This window comes from Myxocyprinus asiaticus, chromosome 28 (genome assembly GCF_019703515.2).
Source record: "Myxocyprinus asiaticus isolate MX2 ecotype Aquarium Trade chromosome 28, UBuf_Myxa_2, whole genome shotgun sequence".
Classification (NCBI taxonomy): domain Eukaryota; kingdom Metazoa; phylum Chordata; class Actinopteri; order Cypriniformes; family Catostomidae; genus Myxocyprinus; species Myxocyprinus asiaticus.
The window spans coordinates 31,555,557-31,579,047 of record NC_059371.1 but is presented as its reverse complement, the minus strand read 5'-3'; the positions used below and the strand labels follow the sequence as shown (position 1 = coordinate 31,579,047).

At 37.7% G+C, this 23,491-nt stretch overlaps 1 protein-coding gene across 6 annotated transcripts; it reads left to right on the top strand.

Moving 5' to 3' along the window:
• The first annotated feature begins 1,750 nt into the window (after nucleotides 1-1,750).
• LOC127419137 (transcription factor CP2) lies at nucleotides 1,751-22,330 on the top strand. Of its 6 annotated transcripts, none has more exons than XR_007893610.1 (17): nucleotides 1,751-2,033; nucleotides 2,422-2,642; nucleotides 4,141-4,292; nucleotides 5,633-5,709; nucleotides 6,852-6,957; nucleotides 8,795-8,901; nucleotides 9,865-10,017; nucleotides 10,179-10,289; nucleotides 10,562-10,650; nucleotides 11,572-11,620; nucleotides 16,322-16,363; nucleotides 16,641-16,734; nucleotides 19,543-19,649; nucleotides 19,922-19,986; nucleotides 20,156-20,298; nucleotides 20,703-20,754; nucleotides 20,862-22,330. XR_007893610.1 is itself a non-coding variant. In XM_051660293.1 (17 exons), the coding sequence occupies exons 2-17, from the start codon at nucleotides 2,521-2,523 to the stop codon at nucleotides 20,897-20,899; spliced, it is 1,533 nt and encodes a 510-aa protein (XP_051516253.1). In that variant the 5' UTR covers nucleotides 1,751-2,033; nucleotides 2,422-2,520; the 3' UTR covers nucleotides 20,900-22,326. The 6 variants fall into 6 exon arrangements, 3 of the variants coding, with proteins under 3 accessions (XP_051516253.1, XP_051516254.1, XP_051516255.1); XM_051660293.1 differs by lacking the exon at nucleotides 19,922-19,986 and adding an exon at nucleotides 17,006-17,096 and having other exon boundaries at nucleotides 20,862-22,326; XR_007893611.1 differs by lacking the exon at nucleotides 16,322-16,363.
• The last annotated feature ends 1,161 nt before the right edge of the window (nucleotides 22,331-23,491 follow it).

Below are 23,491 nucleotides of genomic sequence, written 5' to 3'. Positions count from 1 at the left end.
CCTGTTACTCTTGAATGAATAATAGGGTTGAAAGTAACAGGGTTGAGTTTTAGCATATTGTCATGTAGGGACCTTAAGACACAAAATGAGTAAACACACAAAATATGGCTTTATTGTCTACTAATGCCATGTGGACATTGAGGATATTCTTCAGATTCACATAAAATGTGTTTATTTGTAATTAATCAATTACTTTTATATATAATTTATGGAATAGTGTTGAAATTTGACCAGTACCTCCTCTGTAAATATAACTGAAAATACAGAAAAAAGAATAAAAGAACGTAGCGTTCATCTTCCCGTGGCATTCAGGAAATGAAGACAATGCCACTTACTGTTGAACATGTGATTTTAATAGGGGTGAATGTGTTCAGTTAACTGGAGTCAATATTATGGGACACAAGAAAATTTGATTTTTTTCCCACTAATAATGAATTACTCCTGACCAAATGTGTTTTAAGCATAATACAAACGTTGAATCTTCAAAATAATGCAAAAAAGTACAGTAAAATAAATGAAAATATATCTTTTGAAGTATTTTAATGTTTATTTTTCCAATTAAAGTTTAGTCCCAGAGCAGAGGGACACAAGAAAATGTTTAAACTTACATGTATGTTGCCATGAAGTTCATTTACCTTAATTGTAAAATGGGGTTTAAATTTACTGAAGATGCATATTTGCAAATGTAGTCAGTTGGACGCAAATGGCACCGTAATCTTGAAATCACCCAAATAAAAGCACTTACCAGTCTTGTATTACAATAAATTCTTTCTCTATTTCCTCTAATGTTCTGCAATTTTACCTCTCTATCTGTGTACTATTCTGGATTCATATGGAAATTTCTTATTGTGGCACTGGTATCATTAATGAATGATTGCTTGGCACAAAGAAAATCTAGGGGGGCAATGCCGCTCCAGCCCCCCATTAGACCAGGCCATGCTGGAAGGCCAGCTGAACACAAGCATGGCCAGGTTGGGAGACCAACTTAAAGGAATAGTTCACCTAAAAATGAAAATTCTCTCATCTTTTACTCACCATAATGCCACCCCCAGCCTGTCCTTTTTTACTATAAATCTCTACCTTTGACCAGCCCCAACCAGCAGGTGGCGATATGCTCAAATTATACAAATTGCCAAAAAACAAAAGAAGAAGAATGTGGAAGTTAAAGTGTAGATTTATGGTATAAAAAAGGACTTAAATATTGATCTGTTTCTCACCCACACCTATCATATTCTTCTGAAGACATGGATTTAACCACTGGAGTCGCATGGGTTTCTTTTAAGCTGCCTTTATATGCTTTTTGTAGCTTCAAAGTTCTGGCACCCATTAATTTGCATTGTATGGACCTGCAGTGCTGAGATATTCTTCTAAAAATCTTCATTTGTGTTCTGCGGAAGATAGAAAGTCACACATCTGGGATGGCATGAGGGTGAGTGAATGATGATAGAATGTTCATTTTTGGGTGAACTATAGGCCCACTTTAAACCAATTTTGACCATCTTAGGCTGGTTTCATATTAAATGAATATGGGGTCTTCTTCAACCGGTATAAAAAGCTCATCAAGGTCATGTTTTTGGATTTCTTTTAATAACGCTGGTGGTGGGCAATAAAAGTTACACGTTTTCATTGCAGTAATTACCGAAGCAAGATAACTATAGTATTTTGGCGGTCATAAGGTAATACCGCGCCAGGGCGATAGAGGCCGCTAATGGGCTTGAACTGCTCACTGCTCTATTCCTTTATGGAGGAAGACTACTGCGGATATTACGGCAATTTCCACAGAGTAGAAGAGATAAACAAACATGTAATATTATACATAAAGCTTTTATTCACCCACTCTTCAACACACCTTCATCTTAGTAATTTTCTCAGAATTTTCACTGCGTTGTCACTTTTCACCCTCGACCGGTTACAGAAATTAAACGTTTTCTTTCGAGCAAAACGAAGTTGTCTTGCCAAAAGAAGGACGACGCTTGAAAAAATGTCGTGAAACGATGAGCTTTACCACACTCATTATCTGCCGGCTGTCAGAGGTATATACTCTCATTATGACATTTATGATAAAATTACCCCTTTATTTTTAATCACCTGTTAAAATTATAGATATACTTGAACATAGTTACGTTGTTTTCCATCTGATTTCTATAATGTCATCAAGTGTGGTTGTCACGTGTGGATTTGTCCACACATGGGGTTTATTCTGAAATATTCAGCCTTGAGCTTCATATTTTATTTTAGTTTATTTTGATATCAAGAATCGGTACAAATCTGTCATCAACTTGAAAATTGTATTACTTTTGGAAAACTGCATAACCTCATTAATATACTTTAATTTAATAATGTACTTGTAATATACCATGTAAAAAAACGTACTAATCCGTCATGTGTTTTTTTTTTTTTTAAACCCCCTATATATTTTAGACAGGTATCTGTGACTGTGATCATCCCTAATCCCAGAGGGAGACCATCAGGGCTGTAAATTAGTTTTTCCTAAGTTCACTTGAATTAAGGTGGAAAGTCATGGCTTGGGCTTTGAAACTACCTCTGGCCGATGAGGTGATCGAGTCTGGTCTGGTCCAGGACTTTGATGCCAGTCTGTCAGGAATCGGGCAAGAGCTTGGAGCTGGTGCTTACAGCATGAGGTGAGTTTGGGTGGTGACTTATGATCTTTATTTATTATTTTGAATGTTTGGTGATGACCGATTATTTTTTGAGTAAATGAGACTGTGGGGCTTGATAAAAGTCAATTACTGACCTATGGCTTTTTTTTTTCTTCAGTACTGTGTGTGTGTGTGTGTGTGTGTGTTTAATTAAGCAATGTTTAACTTCTGTTTAATAATCTGTTTTCTTGGACTCCTACCGAAGTCCTCATATCATTCTGGGCAGCTTTAAATGCCTTGATGAGTATTTTGGCACAGTCTAAACTTCCAGAGAGGCACATGCTGTGTCTTGTATTCTGTTACATGACTAACTTGTGCACTAAGCAAAAGGAAACTTTTAGTAAAGTACAGGCCTGTGTGTGCCTGTATTATCAAATGTCTTGGCTTAGATGAGGTGTCTTATCAGATATTGGTGTGTATTGGTGTTTTTATAATGTGCCACTATACTGTAGAGTCATAGTGAGTGACATGTTCAAGTTTTGAGTGACATGACCTTAAACTGCTTATCCTTTTTTTTTTTTTTTTTTTTTTTTTGGCCATTTTGCATTTATCTGCTAAATTTACCCAAATTATCTGTCATTTAGTTGGTTAAAATGAAGCGAATTCTTATGTTGAGAGGCAGATAGATTCACTATGCATAGCAGCTTTAGTTGGTGTCCAGGTAACAAAGTCACAGTCTGCTGTAAAGCACATGTTCCAGTGTGGCTTTGCCATCTGTGCGATGTTGTGCTCTTAGATGTTTGAGTAGTGTTTGAAATGCAGGCTAGTGTTCACCTGAAGGCTAATCTGTAATGTACCTGGTGTGTCTGCTTAGTTGTTGCATGGTGTCTCACCCAAACTCATGTGTTGTATCCTCGACGAACACTATGGGCTCTATTTTCGTGAGTGCGCAAAGCGCAGCACTACGCACAACAACCGTGCGTGAGAACGCTAATTCCAAGCACAATTTTCACGCAAGCATATATGGCTGTGGGTGGGAGTGTTTGCGCGATCTGTGAGTGAATGCGCGCAAACTGTGTACATCCAAAACCTTACAAGAATCACATTTTCTATACTTATAAAAGGAGCGTGTCACTGTCATAGAAGTATTTCAATACTTCTAATTTATTGCATACAGTCCATTTCTTCTTATGAATGTGCTGTCTTTGTTTATATCGCTGTTGTTTGACAGGGAATTGACTATATAATACGATGCAGACGGTGAAATAACAGGCGAAGAACCTCAGAATTAAATTGCACTTGATAAAGCCCATTAGCACTTGACATTTCACCAAACCCACTTGCGCCTAGACTTAGCGCATGCCTGCATGAAAATACCCAAACTTCATGGCCATGTCCATTGACTCTGCGCTTAGCGCTAGCGCTCTTAAAATAGGGCCCTATATCCCACGTACAGAATTGTAAAGCAAGACCTAACCTTAAGCATTGTTGTCAAGTCCATAAATTTGTTTCTCTTTTTCTCTCTCTTGTTGTTTTTCAGTGATGTGCTAGCTCTTCCCATCTTCAAGCAGGAGGAGTCAAACTTACCTCCAGAAAGTGACAATAAGATCCTTCCCTTCCAGTATGTACTGTGTGCAGCCACTTCTCCTGCTGTCAAACTACATGATGAGACACTTACCTACCTCAATCAAGGTCTGTTCAACATACTGGCTAAAAAACATTGAAACTAACTTTTAATTCTAATGTATTTAGAAAAGATGTGGCATCCTCATCCATTGAGCTCATCAACACAGTGCAAAGCTATTTTATACACCAAGCTTTTTCTCTCTGTAAATAGATTGTTCAGATTTATTTTTTTTAGTCAGTATGAAAATGGACTTGTGCCAAAGTGCATAATATCAAATTGACCCCATTTAGACATTTCTGGTCTTACTGTGTACAATTTATTGGTACAGGTTATTCAGAAAAAAAATAATTGTCTTTGTAATCTTTCAACATAAAGTAATTACTTCTGAAATTACTTTTTTTGACTGATTTCACTAAGCACTCTTCAACCCCACCTCTCCAACCACCTGTCATATAGAAACCACCTTTCACGATCAAGTCCTGCCCTGCATTTTTTTTCTCCACTTGTAGAATTACCTGTTTCACTTGGAAATATGTCACATTCTGTAAGTAAAATGGGTTGCGGATGTCATTTCATGTTGACTTTAAGCTGTACATGTGTGTCAGTGCCATTATAGTCAAAGTTGAGTCCACTTAAAGCTTTTGTTGGATTCTACTTAAATTATTTATTTGGTTTCTTTGATATCTGATAGTCAAATTATGTAACAGCTTCCGACCCCTGTGTTTGGGTGTGCTGCTTCAATATACTGTTCCGTTCCTTGCTCACAGGGAAGCGTAATATGTAAGAGATTATGTACAGTCAGCCAGTTGTTATTGCAAAATAAACCCGACAGGACATCGACGCAAAACAGAGGGTCTTGTATCACCCTGAAGGGGTTTATTTTGCGATAACAACTGGCTAACTGTACATTATCCCACTTATTACACGGCTACTAAGCAAATAAATAAATTTATGAACATAAAATATTGATTTGCGTTGAAACTATGTAAATATGTGAGAAGAAATAAATAGCTGAACAGCTGAAATCCACCTCTGGTTTGCATCAGAGTTCTATTGGTGTATATTTTGTAATTAATGATAGTCTGACTGCTCATTATCCAGCTCATTAAAAGACTACTTGCCAAATAAATAAATAAATGCAATGCATAGAAACATTGAGTTGAGTTGAAATTAGTTTATTATCTTACTTGTAGAGATCGCAGAGTGATTTGAGAAGAAGTAAAGATGACTCGCAATACCGAATGAGCGGTAGTTACTGAGATATATCAGACCACTAGATGGCACCTTTGACCAATCAGAATCAAGTATTCCGGAGAGCTGTGTAATAAGCACAGTAAAAACACTGAGATGTAAAATCACGTGAAATTGGTTGAAAAACTTCATATTATGCTCATTTTGGCTTCAGGACAGTCTTATGAGATTCGAATGCTGGACAATCGGAAAATGGGAGAGCTTCCTGAGATCAATGGCAAAATGGTTAAGGTGAGGATTTGTTGTCTGTTCTTCCACGTCACTAAGGATCATCCCTCATCATTCATGCTTCCCCCACACAGGAATATTCTTAAATCGATGCTGGATCACTTTAGCTGTTGAAAGTTCTTTAACTGTTCTGAAGTATGTGACTGTTTCCGTGTTAAAATACTTTTTCTAATCCCAGCTTAAAGGGATAGTTCACCCAAAAATGAAAATTCTCTTATCATTTACTCACCCTTATGCCATCCATGATGTGTGACTTATTTTCTTCAGCAGAACACAAAGATTTTTAGAAAAAATATCTCAGCTCTGTAGGTCCATACAATGCAAGTGAATGGTGATCAGACCTTTGTAGCTCAAAATATCACATAAAGGAAACATAAAAGTAATCCATATGACTCCAGTGGTTAAATCCATATCTTCCGAAGCAATATAATAGGTGTAGGTGAGAAAGAGTTCAAAATGTATGTCCTTTTATACCTAAATCTCCATTTTAACTTTCACTTTCAGATGTGAAAGTGAAACTAAACAGGTACCACATGTGACTTTCAGATGTAAAAGTGAAAGTGGAGATTTAGAGTTAAAGAAAGACTTAAATATTGTAAGGAAGACTATTCCATAGATTAGGACCTATCAGAGCTGAGATTTTCTTCAAAAAAATCTTTGTTTGTGTTCTGCTGAGGAAAGAAAATCATTCACATCTGGGAAGGCATGAGGGTGAGTAAATGATGAGAGAATTTTAATTTTTGGGTGAACTATTCCTTTAAAATGCAGAGACAACTAAAAGTATTTTGTTTGTTAATTTTCTCGACAACTGTAAACACAGTGTCTCTGGTGCTATAAATATTCCTGTTTGTTTTCAGCAAGACACAACATCATTGACTTAACCAGTGGTGTGAGTTGGAGCGGGCTATTTGTTTTTTTTTTTAAGAACGGCAGATGGGGCTTATCTGGATGGCTGTTTGAAAACAATTTTTAGTTTTGCTGTTCCGTTTGGTGGCGCAGAAATTGCACACTAAAGCTTTAATCCGTGTTTGTGGAAACTGTCTGTCATTGTATTATATCTGAAGAGGGTCTGATGAATCATGTGTTTCATTTGACTATGTGTGGTTCATATCAACTGCTGTTTTTCGTGTGGTCACTGCCTGCAGAGCATCATCCGTGTTGTGTTTCACGACCGTCGTCTTCAGTACACTGAACACCAACAGCTGGAGGGCTGGCGCTGGAATAGACCAGGAGACAGAATCCTTGATTTAGGTAAATACTGTTATCCACCACTGAGAAAAAGTGGAAAATCACATTAGAAAAGTTTTCCAGTGGTATAATAATACTGTCCTTGGACTGTAAATACTTGGCACTCTAAAATAATTTGACTTCTAATATGCATATTAAGTGCACACTGTATGATTTTGGCCACTGTATAGTGTGACATAAAAGAATGTTGATGTTGCACGTCTTTCATGGCTTTTATATATATCACTGTCATATCATACAGTCTGACTTGCAACAATATTAAATGACAGACAGAAATCCTACAGTGTGCATCTAGCTTTGTGTGAAATCAGGAATATAAACTCAGCAAAAAAAAGAAACGTCCCTTTTTCAGGACACTGTATTTTAAAGATAATTTTGTACAAATCCAAATAACTTTACAGATCTTTATTGTAAAGGGTTTAAACAATGTTTTCCATGCTTGTTCAATGAACCATAAACAATTAATGAACATGCACCTGTGGAACGGCCGTTAAAACACTAACAGCTTACAGACGGTAGGCAATTAAGGTCACAGTTATAAAAACTTAGGACACTAAAGAGACCTTTCTACTGACTCTGAAAAACACCAAAAGAAAGATGCCCAGGGTCCCTGCTCATCTGCATGAACGTGCCTTAGGCATGCTGCATGGAGGCATGAGGACTGCAGATGTGGCCAGGGCAATAAATTGCAATGTCCGTACTGTGAGATGCCTAAGACGGCACTACAGGGAGACAGGAAGGACAGCTGATCGTCCTCGCAGTGACAGACCACGTGTAAAAACACCTGCACAGGATCAGTACATCCGTATATCACACCTGCGGGACAGGTACAGGATGGCAACAACAACTGCCCGAGATACCAGGAACGCACAATCCCTCCATCATTGCTCAGACTGTCCGCAACAGGCTGAGAGAGGCTGGACTGAGGGCTTGTAGGCATGTTGTAAGGCAGGTCCTTATGAGACATCACCGGCAACAACGTCGCCTATGGGCACAAACCCACCTTTGCTGGACCAGACAGGACTGGCAAAAAGTGCTCTTCACTTACGAGTCGCGGTTTTGTCTCACCAGGGGTGATGGTCGGACTCATGTTTATTGTCGAAGGAATGAGCATTACACTGAGGCCTGTACTCTGGAGCAGGATCGATTTGGAGGTGGAGGGTCCGTCATGGTCTGGGGCGGTGTGTCACAGCATCATCAGACTGAGCTTGTTGTCATTGCAGGCAATCTCAACGCTGTGCGTTACAGGGAAGACATCCTCCGTCCTCATGTGGTACCCTTCCTGCAGGCTCATCCTGACATGACCCTCCAGCATGACAATGCCACCAGCCATATTGCTCATTCTGTGTGTGATTTCCTGCAAGACAGGAATGTCAGTGTTCTGTCATGGCCAGCGAAAAGCCCGGATCTCAATCCCATTGAGCACGTCTGGGACCTGTTGGATTGGAGGGTGAGGGCTAGGGCCATTCCCACCAGAAATGTCCGGGAACTTGCAAGTGCCTTGGTGGAAGAGTGGGGTAACAACTCACAGCAAGAAATCTGGTGCAGTCCATGAGGAGGAGATGCACTGCAGTACTTAATGCAGCTGCTGGCCACACCAGATACTGACTTTTGATTTTGGCCCCCCCTTTGTTCAGGGACACATTATTCCATTTCTGTTAGTCACATGTCTGTGAAACTTGTTCAGTTTGTCTTAGTTGTTGAATCTTTTTATGTTCATACAAATATTTACACATGTTAAGTTTGCTGAAAATAAAAGCAGTTGAAAGTGAGAGAACGTTTCTTTTTTTGCTGAGTTTATTTGAGATTAATAACATGCTTGCACTGACATCCTTCTCAGATATCCCGATGTCGGTGGGGGTAGTTGATCCCAGAGCAAACCCTACACAGCTCAACACAGTGGAGTTCCTCTGGGACCCCTCAAAGAGGACCTCTGTGTTTATTCAGGTATAATACACTGCTCTTCCCGACCTCAAAAATGACTTTCCCAGGCACAGCTCTTTGTCTTGTCTTAAATCACTGTCAGTAGAGCCTTGAAGTTATTTCTTTACTTAGAAAATCTGTGTCTTTAATCTGTGTTTCTTTTATTTAGTCACTGATATACAGTACTGTGCAAAAGTTTAGGCACTTGTGAAAAACTTTCAAAGTGAGGATTTCTTAAAAAAATAATGACATAAATAGTTTTTATTAATTAATGTCATACAAAGAGCTAAATCAATATTTGGTGTGAACACTTTTGACTTCAAAACAGCACCAATTCTCCTACTTACACCTGGACACAGTTTTTCTTGGTTGTTGGCAGATAGGATGTTCCAAGCTTCTTGGAGAATTCGCCACAGTTATTTCGGCTGTCTCAATTGCTTGTCTCTTCATGTAATTCCAGACTGACCCGATGTTCTGTGGGGGCTTTGTGGGGGACCATGCCATCTGTTGCAGGGCTCCCTGTTCTTCTATTCTATTTGCAAAAGGAATGTTTGGGAGTATAAAATGTATATTTCCTATTGACACACTAAAGTAGCAGATATAAATAACCATCTTAAGACAAATGCTTTTGTGAAACATCTTATGTGCCTAAGATTTTGCACAGTACTGTACAACTAAATCCACTTGTCATCGTGGTGGCGAGTTTTGGCACTGGCAAGCGCCACTCGTATTTCCTTCAGAAAATGTTAAATCTAGTAAGAAGCACACTCAAAAAATAGCATATGTTTTCCTTAAAAGATACACTTCATGCATAGGGCCATGCTCTAAATTTAAACAACACCCTAAAACTAATTACTGATCCAAAGTCCTGTCCTAAACCTAACCTTATCAATAACCTTTAAAAAACTCATTCAGATACGGGAAATGGTGCAGTGTGTTAGCCTAATATCAATCACCATTGCGTCATTATTTCCTCACTTGTTTTAGGTTCACTGTATCAGCACAGAGTTCACTATGCGCAAGCATGGAGGAGAGAAGGGAGTGCCATTCCGTATTCAGATTGACACTTTCAAGGAGAACGAGGCCGGAGAATACACTGAACACCTGCACTCTGCCAGCTGCCAAATCAAAGTTTTTAAGGTCGGTTGAGACCACAGCTGATAAAGTTACAATGTGACAGTTATACTCCATTTCAATTCAAGTCCTGCTTCACCAGTACAGCTTTATTTTTGTGTACTCTTACATATGATACAGGATTTTTCAAGAAAATATGATCCTAATACTCGTGATGTTGTGTTTAGCCTAAGGGTGCAGACAGAAAACAGAAGACAGACAGAGAAAAAATGGAGAAACGAGCACCACAAGAAAAGGAGAAATACCAGCCTTCATATGAAACCACCATTCTCACTGAGGTTTGTGACCAGCCAATGGAAGCCATGGGTTTGAAATGAAGGTCTAAATTAAATGAATAAATTGAACTGAATAAATTAACTTGAAATAAAGGAATAATCTCTTCTTAAAGTTTTTTTTATTTAAATTTTTTTGTGCAGACTGTGAAGACAGTTGTTTTGAGTGACCAAATACTTGAAAGTTTTTTCAGAAGTTTTTGTATGTGTCTATCTGAAATTTTTCATAACTTGATTTTGGTGTATGGTGATATTTGAAACATGTTGTATTTATTCAGTGCTCTCCATGGCCTGAGGTTACGTACGTCAACAACTCCCCGTCACCGGGTTTCAACAGCACCCACAACAGCTTTCCTGTGAACGAAGGGTAGGCAAAGTCTCCTTACAAATATTCAACAATGAATTTAGACAGTATTTACAAACATATAAATTGCATTGAGCTAATAAACAGGATTCCCATGATCGCTGGCTACCACCCCTGGAGTTCGCTAGCTCGCTAGTATGAATCCCAGGGCATGCTGAGTGACTCCAGCTAGGTTTGGTTGTCAAATTGGCCCGGTTGCTAGGGAGGGTAGAGTCACATGGGGTAAACTCCTCGTGGTCGCTATAATGTGGTTTGTTCTCAGTGGGGCGCGTGGTGAATTGAGTGTGGTTGCCACAGTGGATGGCGTAAAGCCTCCACACGCGCTATGTCTCCGTGGCAACGCGCTCAACGAGCCAAGTGATAAGATGCGCGGGTTGACGGTCTCAGACACAGAGGCAACTGGGATTCGTCCTCCGCTACCCGGACCGAGGCGAATCACTACGCGGCCACGAGGACCTAAAAGCACATTGGGAACTGGGCATTCCATATTGGGAGGAAAAAAAGGGGAAAAATCCACACAAAAAAAAAACTACAAAAAAGGATTCCCATGATCATGGAAAGCCTGAAATGTCACGGAATTTTAAAATTGAGGCTTTCAGCCTGAAAAAGTCATGGAAATGAATAAAATCTTAAGGGAATGGAAATTCCGGTAGTGAATATAAAATTATGTAGTTATGCACAGTTCTGAAATATTTAATTGGCTAGAAATTGCTCTTTTTCAGTGCATTCTTTGTAAACAAGATTTTTTCAGATCCTTTAGTAACTACATATGACTAGAAAAGTCAATAAAGTTCATTGGTCAAAAACTTTGGGAACCGTGAATAATCTCTGGCTTCAGAATTCTGTGATTTTTGTGCCATAATGTACAACCACTTAAGGTCCTATGGCTTTCATTTGTATATCTTTTTGTCCCGCAACTTCTAGAAATGGTTCACCCAATCATCAGCCGGAGCCTGTCGCACTGTTAGCAGATGTAAGTGTTCTCCTCGCCCCTATCATTGGTCCATTGAAATCACTATGCTGTCAATAGGATAAAGTAACTTTCATGAAAGAGTTGTAGTCCCATTCTAGGATCATCATCAGTCTGTCCATAATTATACTTGTACATTGAGATTGATCAGCACTTGCAATGAAATACATTCACCCCTACATGTTTTTGTGGGGCTCATTCTCATTCTTTAATATTATTTTACATTCTGCACTTTCTCTTTTGAACAATACATTTTATGAATGTTGCAAGCAAATTCTGTGTATTAGTGTAGGATTTAATACTTCATATCTGATAAAACTATCCAGTAAGGCTGTTGAAATGTATCTGTAATGTGATGTTCTGTAGAACTTCAGCATCGTGTGTGTGTGTGTGTGTGTAAGCTACTGTTTTCTCTATGCTTTCTTTACATCCACGTACATGTTAGCAATGAATGTTAATGAAGAACTACAACACTGCAGTAGTACATCAAAGACCCTTTGTTTCCACTCATATCATTGCAGCTGCTAATGTCCTGAAAATGCTTTTTTATTTTTTTTTTTTTAAGCTTGTGCATGCTCATTTGCACACATCAGAGAACATATTGCCCATTGTAGCTGAATTTTCATTTGTTAGAGCTACATTTGTTTTCAAATATAACTTGTTAGAAACAATGTATAAAACAAATTGGATGTAATATATATATATATATGAAGATTTAGCTTTAAATCAACTTCTACAATACATATCTACAATAATTGACTCCACCTTGGGCAAAACTTAAAGGAATAGTTTACTCAAAAATGAAAATTCTTTGATCATTTCCTCACCCTCAAATTGTTCCAAACCTGCACTACTTACTTTTGTTGAACACAAAAGGAGATGTTATGCAGAATGGCAGCCTCAGTCACCATTCACTTTCATAGTACAGAAAGAAGATGCAGTGAAACACCTCCTTACGTGTTCCACAGAAGAAAGAAAAGCATACGTGTTTGGAACAACATGAGAGTGAGTGAATGATAACAGAATTTTCATTTTTGTTTGAACTATTCCTTTAATTTCTGATGGTTTGTTGCTTTTTAACAACATCATGATGTGCTCATTAGGACTGGGTAAAAATATCGATTTTCCGATGCATCGCGATCTTCGTTTGAATGATCTTGATATTGATTCTTAAATCCCAAGATTGATCTTTTACTCTGTAGCAACCCTCTATAATGCAAGTAAATCACTCGCATGTGCGACCAAATTTTGTGCTATGTGACTAAAATTGTCTGTGATTAGCCACTGTCTTGGAAACTTTCAGATTTCACTCACCAGTGATTGAATAGTATAGTGGAGATGAAGTTATTAGCACAGAAATCCTTTCACTGTGTGTTGAGAGTTTTGTTTAACTCATTCAGTGTGTCCAAAGACGAGATCCACGCAATCCATGTAATTGAATAATGTCTCCTTTCAGTGTTTCCCACAGCATTTTGTGAGACTATGGTGGGTGGACCTCGGACTCTCTAGGGGGGTCCGGGGGTGTACTCCCCCGTTAAAATTTATTTTGTACATTTTAATGTTACATGCATCAATCTGGTGCACTTTGAGGGCAAAATTAAGAGGCTAGATCTATGAAGAACTTTGTGCTCTTGTAAACAATTTTGTGCTCTAGTAGTAATTTAATAATTAACACATTGGTTATATAGATATGAATGGTGATGACATGGCAAAAAAGTCACATGGTATGGTATGCATGGTAAACGAGACAGAGTTTAACGCCGTTCACAAATGGTCAAAACACAAAATCGACTAGAGCATACATTTGAGCCAGGGCTCGACATTAAGCATTGTCATTATTGTCAAATTGGTCATTCACTTGTCCGAGTAAAAAAAGTTACTTGTCTGGAGGGGCATTTAAGTTGCATGCTCAAGTAACATGTCAGAGTTTATGTTGTATATTTTTCTAAAATTATGACCGATGCCCAACCTAATAGTGTACCTATGCAATCAACTCAGTTCTCTGCGACAGAAATGTAAACTGCACTGCGTAGGGGAGGAGGCTGTTGTCATATGATCATTATTTTATGTTACGTATGGTAGTCAAATAAAGAAAAGCCTCAATCGCCACCATTAACAGCAGGGATGCTCATAGTTCTATGGAATGAGATCTACTATTTCATCATGTTATTGCAGCAAGACCTGCCATGTACAGTAAAGGCTATACATTATCACAATACAAAAATTTCAGTAGTCTGTAGTGAAATTTGTCGATTCTCAATACCAGCTTCAAAACCACAACAAATAATAGCACTAATTAATATGTTAATTATGGAAGAATTGTTTCAAGTTCTTAATTATTCAAGACTAGTAAACAGTCAGTAATAAAATAACAATAAAAACAATAGAACAAAAAGTACAAATTAAGAAAATTCAGTGCTTTTTTTTTACAGCTTTAAACGTTTTTAACAGCAGTAGGCTATCATGCCTTCAATTAAACATTCAGCATGAAATGCAACATAAAACTACTTGTCTTCACTGTATGATTATAATACATTAATACTTTTTAAAGCTACTAAAGTTACTCAGTAAAGAGCAGTGAGTGTTTTCTTGGTTTCTTGTTATAGTTGTTTTATTATAGTGACACACTAGACAGCAGCAGGTCTATTAGCTTACATTTATACCTACAGGTCTGACATTTTAGTACAAATCCGCTTTTTTATCCGTGTTTTACGTTCACTTTTGTCATCACTCTCTGCGTTTACATGAACACCTCAGCAAGATGGGCATTTTGGCAGAATTTTGAATGTATTTGAGCGTTCAGGTGCGCATTAGCGAGAGCATTTTTGTAACGTGCATGTTTAGCGCACACATACACCGCCTGTCAATCAAGCAGGGCGCAGCTGTTACTAGATCGCTTGCGAATTATAAAATGACGTGCTCTTGATTACTTTCAACAGCAGAATAAAAATGTGAACTTTCTAATAAGTGACACAGGTCTAGGCTATCACAAGTAGATATGGTTATTTTTTTCTTTTGTTATTGACGTTTTTAATCAGTCTGCTTGTCCAGTCGGGCAAGTAAAATTCTCTTTCACTTGCCCCTTCAAAAATCCACTTGTCCTGGACAAGCGTTAATGTCAAGCCCTGTGAGCAATCAAAGAAATGGAGCAAAAGTGGTTAACTGTGTTGAACTTGCTTCTCAAGGGCCGGTTGCACCAGCTATACGTAAGTTACAACTTAGCCTAGTTGTGGCGTAAATGGGCACTAAGTCAGAATTTACACTCTACTAAATATTTGAGCGTTGCACCATTAAACTTAGGAAGGATGTATCTATGTATGAACTAAATATTTACGGAAGACTTATTTATTTTAGATACAGTTCCTATATATTGTTATTTACACAGGGCAAATGTACTATTTATTAAATCTTCTTTTATTATGGTATCGTATTTTAATGGGGATATAATTTAATACAGCTGACAGTTACGTGAGTAAACAGGGTTTGAACGTCAACCGTAACAAGATCAAATTGAAGTTCATGGCTTTTTAACACTTCTGTGTACAAATTTGAAGGCTGTTTATTGGATCAATACAAGTAAACGTCATATTATGCGACTACGCATTACGTAGAGCTTACGACCTACTAGTTAAGTCTTGCATTAAGAACAGGTGGTGCAACTAAATTAAGCACTGATTTAGTTACAAGCTAACTAGTGGTTACTATCAGTTCCAGTTTTTGTGTGTGTGAGCATGCGCGCATACAGCGGAGGGTGGGGCTGAGGCTTACTGACTGGGAGTGAGAGATGCTTTGCCGAAGCAAGGGCACGAAACACAACGTTAGAGATCTTTTTTGTCATTATGAGAAGTGTAAAAATATTTTCGATTCATTATGAAACTGTAGTGGTACAAATTAGACTGTGGCGGGCCTCCACAATCTAGGTAATTAATGGGAAACACTGCCTTTACTGTTCTTTAGTTTTTGATAAAAAATTAAAAAAATTAAAAAAAAGAAACATTTAAATCTAATCACACTTGAATGCGCTAAAGAAATCATGCACATCCTCTCTCGTTATATGCGTTCAGTGACTGATGCCGGTAGTCTTAAAGAGACATTACCGATTTAGCGTGTGGTCTACATAACATTGTAAATAGTACAAATTGTGCATGTAACAACAATATAGATGCAACATAGTTTATGCAATGTCAAGACATTTATTGATGGAATACTCTGAATTTGAATATTTTTCAAAAGCTAAAATTTGACCAATATGAGGAAAAAATTATTAAAAAATATAAATTGTAAAATTCATATTTTCGAATTGTACCTAGAAGGTAAGAAGGTCCTTTTATAATTAAAAGCATTTGATGAGAGAGAATTACTTTCGTATGTTAGCAAATTGTACATTGTACATTGAAATATACCCACATTAATCGATATCGAAACAAAATCAGAATCGAATCGAGAAATCTGTATCAATACCCAGCCCTAGTGCTCATGCTTCTTTGAAATGTGTTGAAATTGATAGACTTTTTAAAATACTCCAAACATTAAATAATCGCTGTAAAGTTTATCGGCTGATGTTATGTGAGGTTATTCCAATCCGTTCGTTACATATACACCCCCCACCCCCTTAGTCACCACATGCTTCCTCGTGACAAGATGTTAATAACACTCAAGGAAACTTTTAAAGATTTTAAAACTGAGAGACGTTCTGCCTTACAGTTGTCGTGCCATCTACTTAGAAGAGAGAGTGAAAGCAATCAGGTACATGAATTTATTTGCTAATATGTATATGTTGAAATGTTTATTTGCTAAAGGTAAAACTTGGTTGGTGTGAAAAGGTTTTTCAAGTTGTAATAAGTCAAAATGTTAGGCCTAATTGAACTTAAGGTGGGTTCAGCTCAGGCCAGACAGTTTGAGGTGGTGTGTCTGACTTCAAAGTGGAACAACTGTTCAATGGAACAAGAGAAGAATTATGATCAGTTTATGGTCGGTGTGCTAAGGCCTATTTTGTCCTTTCTTTTTGCCCCTGAACAAACAGAATCTGTTGCCCACGGCAACGCCACAGGAAGCACAGCAGTGGCTCCATAGAAACCGTTTTTCGCCATTCTGCCGTCTCTTCACAAACTTCTCTGGTAAAGGGACGATTGGGCTTGCATAAGTGTGCATCACATTCCATACAGCTCTCATATCCAAGCTTTGGTCACCCGGCAACCATACAATGCCACACCAGTCTTACATCAATGCCATTCTAATATTACATGCTCTCCAATCTAAAGACAGTCTCTATCAAATTATCTTATTGTGTTCAATACATGTAGAAGAAACTAATATGCCTCTTAAGTCCATATTACATTTTGTATAGATTTATTTAGCATATGTTGATTGTCTTGTGGATTCTCTCAGGGGCCGACCTGCTCAAACTAACCCGGGAGGATGTCATTCAGATCTGTGGCCCTGCCGATGGTATTCGGCTATTTAATGCACTGAAAGGACGGTAGGGTTCTATTCTGTTTAATTAGAGATCGACCGATAGTGGATTTTGCCGATACGATTACTAAGGTGGTCAAAAAGGTTGGTAGATTTTAGTCTTTTAATACTAGGATGGGCACAGAGGCTACAAAAGTCCAGAGATTAATAAAATTCCAGATGCAGTTTATTGTTCAGCCAAAATCCCAATGATAACCTGAAAAACTATACTTCTAACTATAAACAAGCCCAAGACACACCAAGGACTATTATTTTGAAATGACAGAGACTTTGCTCTGTTATAATGCTCTGTATGTAAGTATTTACCAAATTAGGCTTTTAATAGCATATATATTTACCAGGTGAATGGTTTTGTGTGTGTATGTAAGTATATATATATATATATATATATATATATATATATATATATATATATATATATATACAGTTTATACAGTAGATGTATATTTCACCAGATGAGTTTTAATGAGGAATAAGGTTAATTTATTATTATTATTCAAATGACATAATGTTGGAGACATGATGTATGTGCTGATGGAGCACGTTTCCTTATACTCCTTTTTTCTTTGCATGTTCTCGCGTCAGTTTAGAACACTTGATTATCTAATCAAAATAACATATGCATTGAAGTGAAGATAAAAATATAATAAAAAGGGTTTAGATACAGCTAATCCCCACAAGATTTCAGTGACTGTTTTTATTTCACCTCTGCCGCTGTTATATAGTAAGAACTGTTCAAAACTCCAGCACTGGCTACGGTGTATCATGGGATAAAAAAAAAAGTTACGGAGGGATAAGAAAAACCTATTTTGCAACTGTTGCCATAGATTTTTGCGGATAACCGATAATTTCAAAAAGCAAGTATCGGGGCCTGGGTAGCTCAGCGAATAAAGATGCTGACTACCACCCCTGGAGTCACGCGTTCGAATCCAGGGCATGCTGAGTGACTCCAGCCAGGTCTTCTAAGCAACCAAATTGGCCGGTTGCTAGGGAGGGTAGTCACATGGGGTAACCTCCTTGTGGTCGCTATAATGTGTGGTTCTCGCTCTCGGTGGGGCGCGTGGTGAGTTGTGCGTGGATGCCGCGGAGAATAGCGTGAAGCCTCCACACGCGCTATGTCTCTGCGGTAACATGCTCAACAAGCCACGTGATAAAATGTGCGGATTGACGGTCTCAGATGCGGAGGCATCTGAGATTTGTCCTCCACCACCCGGATTGAGGCGAGTCACTACGCCACCACGAGGACTTAGAGCGCACTGGGAATTGGGCATTCCAAATTGGGGAGAGAGAAAAAAAAAGCAACTATCGGCACTGATTAATCGTAAAACCGATATATCGGTCTACTTCTAGTTTAAATGTACCGGTACTATAAAATTACTGGATAGAGTTATTGTCCACTTCATGTACATGTCAGTGATAGACTAAGATATATCGGTCAGGCCGATTAATCGGCCAATATTTTTGATCATCTTGAGATAATCAGCATTGGCCAATACAACAGATGTGGTCATTCTGCCTGGTGTTAGTTCCAACATCAAATGACAGCTTTGTCAATTGATAGATTTCATGATTTTTTTTTTTTTTTTAAGATATTTTGTATATAATTTTAAGTAAAAATTGCATAAAATGAATAGAGCAGCACCAATGTGTTGCCAACTGACATATCGGCGGATAAAATCAATTATCAGAGATTGGCCAATTGTTTAAAAACAGCTGATTATCAGGGCTGATTATTTTCTATCAGAAGGGTGCAGAACAACGTGTTAGACAATTAGCCTACAACTCGTGCTATGTGTGAAAGATAATGTCTTTTGTGTGGAGTTACTTTTTGAATTCATTTGTAAGCTTTGAACTGCTAGAGTTTCACAAGGTGAAACTACCTTTAAATCTTGTTATCACAACTAATCTGAATACGCTAATGTTCGGCACAGCAAGGAATATGGCAAGTTTTTTACAGCTTAAGCATAGGCTGCTTCAGCTAAAAAATTGACCTTCATAATTCAGTTAATGTGTGTCAAGAATATTAAAATAAATTAAGAAATCATATAAATTTAATGTGAGCCTAAGAGGTTATTCAGAATACAGGTTTATTTATAAATGAGACTAGTTACTCTGCAAAATGGAAAACATGTAAAGACCGAATAAAGAGAATAAAGTTATTAGTTAAATTTCCTTTGAAGTATAACCATCAGTGATTTGAAACAAGGTAGCATTAGCCTGCCTTATAGATTATTGGCATCGGCCATTAAAAACCTATATAGGCCAACCTCTAATATATGTTCTAGTTTTTATTTGTATGCATATGTTTAAATATAGATAGATTGATGAATGGATGCACATTACTTTAAACATCACCCCGTTTAGTTTCCATGTTTGTTTGTTTGTTTGTTTTTTACCATTACTTTTACCATTGTTTCGTCATAATAATTGTTTATATGCATGTTCCTGTACAGGGTTGTCCATCCAAGGCTTACCATTTATGTGTGCCAGGAGTCCCAGCAGGCTCGTGAACAGCAGCAGAAACATGAGAATGGAGACGGAAACAGCAACACCTTCTTTGGTATGTGTTTGAACCTTAAACATTCTACATTATATTATACATTGATAATACCAAAATAAGAACCACTTTTCATAAGTGACAAATGTTACTCAGAAATACGTCACATTACGGAAGGTAAAGGTTGTTTAACTTCCGTAATGTGATGTATTTCTTAGTGAAACGGAAAATTAAGCGTGAAGTAATGTTGGACAGGAGCTGATTGGATCATCAAACTATGAAAACTGTTAGGCTGTGATATTCTTGGTTAATTTTAGTTTTCCCCACTTGCACAGGCTTGGTTAGGTCAGCAGGAAAGCTGTGTCATTTCAGAGTCATTCCAGTATCATTTGTCTAGAAGGTAGATGCGGTCAGTTTTAATTCATGTTGACTTCAATTTGACAGGGCAAATTCCCTGAAAGTATTCATGATCCTTTAGCGTTTATCCTCTGCCAATGTTGGAGAGTTTTGTGTCGTTATTTGTTATTCTATGTCTCTTATCTTTCTCTTTTCCATTTGCTCTCTCCTAGTGTATCACGCCATCTATCTGGAGGAGTTAACAGCTGTGGAACTGACGGAAAAGTTAGCTCAGCTCTTCAGCATCTCTCCTCGCCAGATCAGTCAGATCTTCAAGCAGGGACCCACTGGTATCCATGTGCTAGTCAGTGATGAGGTTAGCTTTTCTACTGCCTTTCTTTTTCTGTTTTCTATATATTTAGGCAGGTCAATTATTACTATTTGTTTTAATTTCTATTTACACACACAAAAAAACTCTTGATTGAGCATATGAACCTTTTTGAACCTTACTGAGCAAGCAGCAAACATTCCCCAAACTTTACAAGCACAAAAGCAAAGATTGCTCTACTGTTAAATTTGCTTACTTGAATTTTGAAATGTGTCCCTTGTTGGCCGATTGCTGTAACAGTCCCTCACAGCCTTGTTTTTATTTGCATCAATTTAAATATGGCGTCTCCCCTGACTAAAGTCCATAGACATTATTTAGAGTGGTTTTCTTTGAAGACATATATCGTACTTTTAATTCTAGCTGACTTTGTCTTTTTGTTCCCATTCAAACAGATGATTCAGAACTTTCAAGATGAGATGTGTTTTGTCCTGGACACAATGAAAGGTATGTGCGAGCCATTCGTCTTGAAACATTGAGAAGTTTTAACCCAGGTATCTTTGTTTCCAGTAACCTTTGCTGTGTAACATGCACTCTTTTCATTGAATTTGCAGCTGAAACGAATGATGGCTATCACATCATTTTGAAGTGAAAACAAAAGATGTGGGGGAGTGAACAGGCCCCTGTGTTTTTCTTAAGATTCAACCCACAGCCCCTACCCTCCAAACTTCCTGGGCCGTGCCGGCGATCGATTTGCTCGGAATAGTTATGGAGAAAGTCATGGGATTGAAAAGAGGCATCTGAACCCAGTTTGAAATCTTTACTGTATTGTTGTCCATGGAGTGTGTGCTGCCCCCTTTCCAGTTTACAGTTGCATAAAATCACAGATTTTAAAGGCAGTATAAATGATTATGTCTCATGTTGATAATTTGCTGAAAAACAGAGATTTGGCTGGCATTGAAGACAGTATAATTTAGTGTTGTCTACTGCCTGGATGTCATCCCCCTGAGTTTGTGTCCCATGTAAAGTGCTATGTCCATATGCCTCAATGAACACACTCCTTTTATAGATCAACAACATCATGAACTTCTCTATAAATGATGATCATTGTTTTCAAACAGCAAAGGAAAAAAAAGATTTGCGGTTCATTTTGTGCAAGATGTACTGTGAAATCCACTGCACACAAGATATGCAGTGCTGTTTTCATGTTCTTTCATCTCTTTTATAAAGGCACGGTTTAACGTATGATCTCAAACCTCAATAAGTCAAAAGTCAATGCATTGTTGTGAGGGGGCAAACGAATGAATTCGACACTTGATATTTTTGTTTTGTTAATTGTTTGTTTTCACAGCAAGCAGCTTAACTAAAGCATTGCTGCATGAGTCTTTAATTTTTTCCTGAGTTAGTTGTTGAATTTTTTAAGGCTTATCTAGTTGGAAATACCAGCTCAGATTGACCGACTCTTCATGACTGTTGAGACATGATGTGAGGTTCTGTAGCCTTTATTCCTGATGATTCTTCAGGTGCTGCCACAAATGCACATTATTTTACAGGCAGGAGATGACGCTGGTAGCCGCGGGCCGTAGTCATGTTTTTCTTTCTTTTTTTTTTTGTTAAACATTGATCTTAATATTTGCCCCCACTTTTTCATTGCTGCATATACTAGAATAATTTTTTACAAATGTCGGACTTACCAAGAACATTATTTTAAGCTATACAAGAGAGAAGTCATGTTTTACGTTTTTGTTTTCTTTTGGAAATGACCACTGATGTACTAATCCCTCAGATGTGGTAAAGGGGAGGTAACATTGCACTGCATGAGAAAAGGTAGCTGTGGTTATTGCTAGATGCAAATCAGACCAAGATGGTGAAGATGTGAGGTATCATCTGTTGTGACCCTTTACCATGTCATTGCAATGATTAAAATGACTTACCATGAAAGAGGCTGTTTTGTTTTGTATGCTACACTACCTTTTTATCTTCTAATACAAACCATTATAATAGAGTTGCCCTATGGCTAAAACCTTATTAATAGTAATGTATGGAGAATGCATTTACTCAACCTCATGCCATCCCAGATGTGAATGACTTTTTCTTCTGCTGAACACAAATAAAGATTTTTGGAAGAAGATCTCAGCTCTGTAGGTCCATACAATGCAAGTGAATGGTGACCACAACTTTGATGGTCCAAAAAACACATAAAGGCAGCATAAAAGTAATCAAAAAGACTCCAGTGATTAAATCCATGTGTTCAGAAGCGATATGATAGGCGTGGGTGAGAAACAGATTATATTTAAGTCCTTTTTTACTGTAAATAAAACACTTTCATTTCTACAATCTTTTGTTTTTGGTGATTTGCATTTTTGGTGCATGTTACCACTTACAGGGCAGGGAGAAGAATTTATTTATAAAAACAAAATGACTTAAATGTTTATATGTTTCTCACCCACACCTATCACATCGCTTCTGAAGACATGGATTTAACCACTGGAATCTTATGGATTACTTTTATGCTGCCTTCATGTGCTTTTTGGAGCTTCAAAGTTCTGAACACAATTCACTTGCATTATAGGGACCAACAGAGCTGAAATATTCTTCTAAAAAGCTTTGTCAGGGTCACAGTTTACCCCAAAGTCAAAAGAAAATGGTGGTTCTCATTAGTTTCTTGTTACTGTAAAGCATTTGAATACTTTTTTTTTGTAATTCAAATCAGCATAAATACAATGTAACAAAAAATACCATGATTTGCAAATACTGTAATATACTGTATAGTGCATTACGGTAGTGATAACTGTGCTTGTATGACAATTCAAGCTAGTTATGATAAGTGTCATGAAAATATTATCACCATGCAATAATTAAAAAATAATTTGGGGGCGAATTGTGACCCGCCATGTTCTTGTCAAGTTCTCTCAAAGACACTTTTGGCTCTTTGTATTATTTTCTTTCAGTGTCAACTAATAGTGCTTGACTACAGTTTGTGAACGACCCCGTTTAGTTTCCATGGAAACCGAGCTGTTAAAAAATGAAGCGAGCAACACCGTCGGCAAACAACTACTCCCACTTAGCCTAGCACAATTCTCATACATTACACCTCCTTTTATGAAACAGCGTTGCCATTTGTTGGAGTACAAGCCCTGTCCCCAAAATAATACCTCAGAGAAACAATATCCGTTTTTCTGGCAAGGTTACAAACGCTTGTTCCATTGCTAACAAAAGACTTCGCAAGACTACATTTCCCATC